Raw genomic sequence first — 4,444 nt, forward strand, 5'->3', positions numbered from 1 at the left:
GAAAAAAAAAAAAAAAAAAAAAAAAAAAAACACAGCTCCAGCAAGTTCATAAAAACGGTTACAAAAAAAAAATAAAAATAATAAACCAAACTTAAACCCTCAGATTAAAAATGTAATCTTCATAAAAAGTAGAAACAATGTTTATTTATACAGAATCCAAGAATATGTACATCAGTTTAACAAGCAGCAGTCCATCTCCCAAAATGGCTGACACAAAATAAAGTGCAGGTTTCAGTGTCCATTCCCACATAAAAGCCCTCAAGAGCTGGACAGCAGAGGAGCAGCCAGATCCTTCACAAGTGAAGACTTCAACTGGGGAAGAAGGCTGATCTTCATGAGCCTACTGCTGGAGTATTTCTTTTTCACAGTCTGCAAAAGATGGACATCAGCAGAGCATTCAGTAGAACCAAATCCCTATGCACAAGTGCAATAAACTGCTTACCACATGCTTTGAGAGCCCTTCATTGACCATAACCACATTTTTGGCAATATGCTGCATGATAGGCTTCAGGTGGGCCTCATCATAGGAAGAGTAGTGTTGCTGGGTTGGTGACTGGAACAGGAGGAATTAAAAGATGGATAAATTAAATTGAAGCAGGGGTGGGGGATCAGATATAGAAAATTCTGGACATTAAAAAAAAAAAAAAAAGACAATTACCCATTTTTGGCCATCAAGTACAAGCTGAGAAAGGCACAGAGCAGCAGCTGCAGTCTCCGAAGGGTTAAAGTGGACCATGTCATAGTCAAGTAGTGTCAGTTCAAGGAAATATTTTGCAAGTGTATGCTTCTCAGCATCAGCCTAAAGAGCAGATGTGGTTTAAATAAAAATAAATAAATAAATAAAAGGGGCAAGGATGACTCAACAGCTGAAGCTTTAACAAATCTGCCAAACCACATCAGGGATCATAAAACCTGAACCTACATTCCCAGCCTTTGAAGCCCTCCGCAGAAAGTGCAGGGGCAGAGGACGTCCGAGCTCAAAGTTCAGCTCACTGAGAACTAGCATCTCCATCTCTCGGATCTGAGCTTTTGTGAAGGCATCGTCAGCAATGTAGGCAAAGTCCCCAACCATCGGCACATACATCTCCTCGTATTTACAAGCAATCAGCATTGCAGTAACACCCACTAGCTGGAGCTTCTTACGGGTCACAGGCTGGACCTGAAAGGGAATGGACGAAAATTAAAATAAAAAAAAGGGGCATTTTCCATTTAAAGAAACCTAGAAATTAAGACCATGTATACGGTCGTGTTAACTGCTTTTACACTGTAGCTTGGTACTGTACCTCATACAGATTAAAGTCCCCCTGTAGTCAAATTGTATCCCTTAACTCATCTTTGATCATTAAAATGACTTTTTTCCCTGTAAAAATTATTAAATAAAATGTAGGCTTTAAAATAGCTTGAATGTAACTCTACATCCTTGCCTTATTTACTATACACGGATCTAGGAATACGCAAATTAGCCCCACCTCCACTCAGTCACACCAGCCAGGGCCTCCTGATCCACGGATAATGACTGAAAACTAAGTTTTACTAGCGGACAACTACAGTGGATACTGCAACAGTCATTAAAAAGTTACTTTGTGTCCTCAATGCCTTAGACTCGAACACAGCAAAGTTTGTGATTCTTAATTCGCGAAATGTGAAGTGCAGACGCCGATGCGGGAGAGGTGGGTCTGACTCCAGGCTACTTTTACACGGGTTATTCAAGTTAGCAGTTCTAAAGTCACGTTAAACCACGGCTTCATGGGTTTTTGCTTTATTTTAGGTTTTGTGCTGGTAATTGGTATATTTAGCATGCGAACTCTAGGCACGCCGTGTTTGTATAAATGGAGAGGGATATGCTAATGACAGGAATCCATCCCTTGACATGATTGGTTATTGAATTTAGTGACGTAGCAAACCGAGGGCGGTTTCAAATCCGCATTACTGGGACTGCCATTGGGAAACTACAGTTTTAAGAAAACTCAATAGTGTTGATAAATGGATTTGCACATGGTTTGTCTAAAGAAATAATATTAATATGCACACACACACACATACTACAGGGGGACTTGAACACCAAACCCAGACAAATTGAAAAGCAGCATTTTATTAACCACAATGCTTAAAAAAAAAAAAAAAAAAAGTTTGATAGGTTTTCATTGACTGCATAGATTTTAAACTCATTGTAGACACCGATAACATTTGAAAATGCTTTCAAAATAATGGGAAAATAGTGATTAAAACTTAGTGATGAAATCATACAAAGATTATTATACCAATACCTGCAAAACACTTATTAGTACTTGATAAAGTTTAAACATTCGTTTTAAGTTCATAATCACACGGGTCCATTAAATACTAACAGATACTACTTGATTTTAATAGCGTATCAGTAAATATTGAAGCTGAAATACAGATTTTTCCCAGTGTTAGTTTGTGTTATCTAAAGCTCTACTGCTTATGTAATAACTTGTACCTGGAGAAAGCGATCAAGGACGGCTACGGTCATGTACAAGGTTTCCTGCAGGAGCTGAAATCTTGAGTGCACCTGAATCAGCCAGTCAACCAGGAGAGCGCGCATCCTTCCATTGATATCGTAGCCACGCATATAACGGGGACGAACCGACTGCTGACTCTGGAACAAAAGCACAGCAGCTGTAGGAAGCATGAAGGTTAAATAAAGAAGTTACATTTTTAAGAGTGTCAGGTACCTCAAGGCTTCGCAGATACGCATAGATATCCTTCACATATTCAGGACACAGCTGAGGCATGTCAGCATCCCCTTCATCGATGTCTTCGACTGGAAAGAGAGTATTGGAAAAGGCTTGGCACAGTTCCTCTTCCTTCATGCTCACGTCAGCTTGGGCAGGGGGCATCGCTGGGGCTGGCTGGGGCATCTCGTGCTGCACCTGGGCACGTTTGGCCTGCGCAACAGCTGGCTGGGCGGTTCCTTTTACAGGTACCACAGGTTGGACCTTCTGAAAACGAGAGAGGAAAGAGGAAAGTGAAGCAAACATGTAGTTCAAATTAACACGTTGCATGGTGGTGACGCTACATAAAGACACGCACCTTGGTCTGAACTGGTTTGTGGGTCAAGTTGGACAGTTCGCCAAACACGGGCCTCCTCGCTGCACCGTTCACAGGCCCGCCGCCTTTGCCACCGATAAAAACAGGGTTGTTTGCATTGCGCTGTACGGGAAAAGGACATTTCAAACGAAAGGAATTTACCTAAAAGCCATTTCAACACAGTTTTTAGCAATGTAAGCTAGCGAATGTGGCGTTGCTTCGACGCTACACACCAACTCTCTCTTCAGATAAATCAAGAGCAAGTTTCTGCATCAAATACTCACCAAAGCGTGAATATCCATGGCGAATACGCTTATCGCAGATATCGCTCGTGCTTAAATAAAAATTATTAAAAAAAAAAAAGGGACCGTTTAGTTTCGCTTCGTGTTCCTCGTCCAAATCAACTCAAAACATTCCGTACAGTACAAAGGCCTGCTGGTGATTCAAATACCGCTCCGCTCTCTCTGATTGGCCACTGCCTCAGGGAATACTCGACTTCGATTGGTTGAAAACTGAAGGAACGCTTATCAATCATCCTTCATCTCCGGTTTCACGTGCAGCTCTGTAAAACACGACAATTAACTTATTTACAGGTTGTTTGACTGATTCCTTAATCATTATTAATTGAACAGTCATACAGGTAGTATTGTGTTGATAATAGTCTCTGTTGGTAAAAGACTTTTGCTTTGTAAAGGCTGAACACTTTTTTAAAACTAAACAATTTGAATATGAAACTATTGTTTGCTACTGAATAAAGCATATAATAAAACCGTTCAGAACACACAAATACTGCATATTCACTTGACGCCACCTACTGGCGTAACTTGCAGAACTGGACAGTGAAAGAATCGTTGGTGAGCGGATTCAAAAGATTGAAAACACTGAAATACAGAATAGTAATAGTTAATAGTAAATTTTGGAGAAAAATCATATACAAACGATCCCCAGGGTTTAATGGTGTCATCAACTTAAAAATAAATAAAAACCGGTACCCCATCACCGGACCAAAAACACGATTAAAGGGGTCATATGATGCGATTTCAATTTTTCCTTTCTCTTTGAAGTGTTACAAGCTCTTGGTGCATAAAGAAGATCTGTAAAGTTGCAAAGACTAAAGTCTCAAATCCAAAGAGATATTCTTTATGGAAGTTAAGAGTCAGCCACGCCTACCTAAAACGGCTCGTTAACACGCCCCCACATGTCTACATCACTATGTGGGAAGATTTTCATAACGCCGCCCAAATGTTCACGCAAAGAAAGAAGGCGTAACTTTTATTCTCGCTGTAGTATTGTTGCTGCCGCCATGTCGTGAAGATGCTGTGTGTTTCGTTGTGAAAGCGAAACTACTTTGTTTGGTCTTCCAAAAGAGGACGATATCTGCTTCGTCATGCCT

General features: G+C 40.5%; 1 protein-coding gene across 1 annotated transcript; it reads right to left on the reverse strand.

Annotated features, from left to right (window-relative positions):
* Positions 1-233: 233 nt before the first annotated feature.
* LOC107670740 (G2/mitotic-specific cyclin-B2-like) lies at positions 234-3,479 on the reverse strand. The gene is made up of 8 exons (XM_016463462.1): positions 3,336-3,479; positions 3,055-3,174; positions 2,697-2,963; positions 2,462-2,620; positions 923-1,159; positions 659-799; positions 443-553; positions 234-369 (listed from the first exon to the last, which is right to left on the reverse strand). Exons 1-8 carry the CDS (start codon positions 3,351-3,353, stop codon positions 259-261), a joined length of 1,164 nt encoding a protein of 387 aa, XP_016318948.1. The 5' UTR covers positions 3,354-3,479; the 3' UTR covers positions 234-258.
* Between the last annotated feature and the right edge of the window lie 965 nt (positions 3,480-4,444).

Source organism: Sinocyclocheilus anshuiensis, unplaced genomic scaffold (genome assembly GCF_001515605.1).
Source record: "Sinocyclocheilus anshuiensis isolate Anshui unplaced genomic scaffold, SAMN03320099.WGS_v1.1 scaffold816, whole genome shotgun sequence".
NCBI lineage: Eukaryota > Metazoa > Chordata > Actinopteri > Cypriniformes > Cyprinidae > Sinocyclocheilus > Sinocyclocheilus anshuiensis.

What these genes read in the sequence shown, in the direction of transcription:
- LOC107670740 (XM_016463462.1), bottom strand. An exon ending in TCCTTGATCGCTTTCTCCAG is followed by an intron (nt 1,160 to 2,461) that starts GTACAAGTTATT and finishes ATTCCCTTTCAG; the next exon opens with GTCCAGCCTGTGACCCGTAA. An exon ending in AAGGGCTCTCAAAGCATGTG is followed by an intron (nt 370 to 442) that starts GTAAGCAGTTTA and finishes CATCTTTTGCAG; the next exon opens with ACTGTGAAAAAGAAATACTC.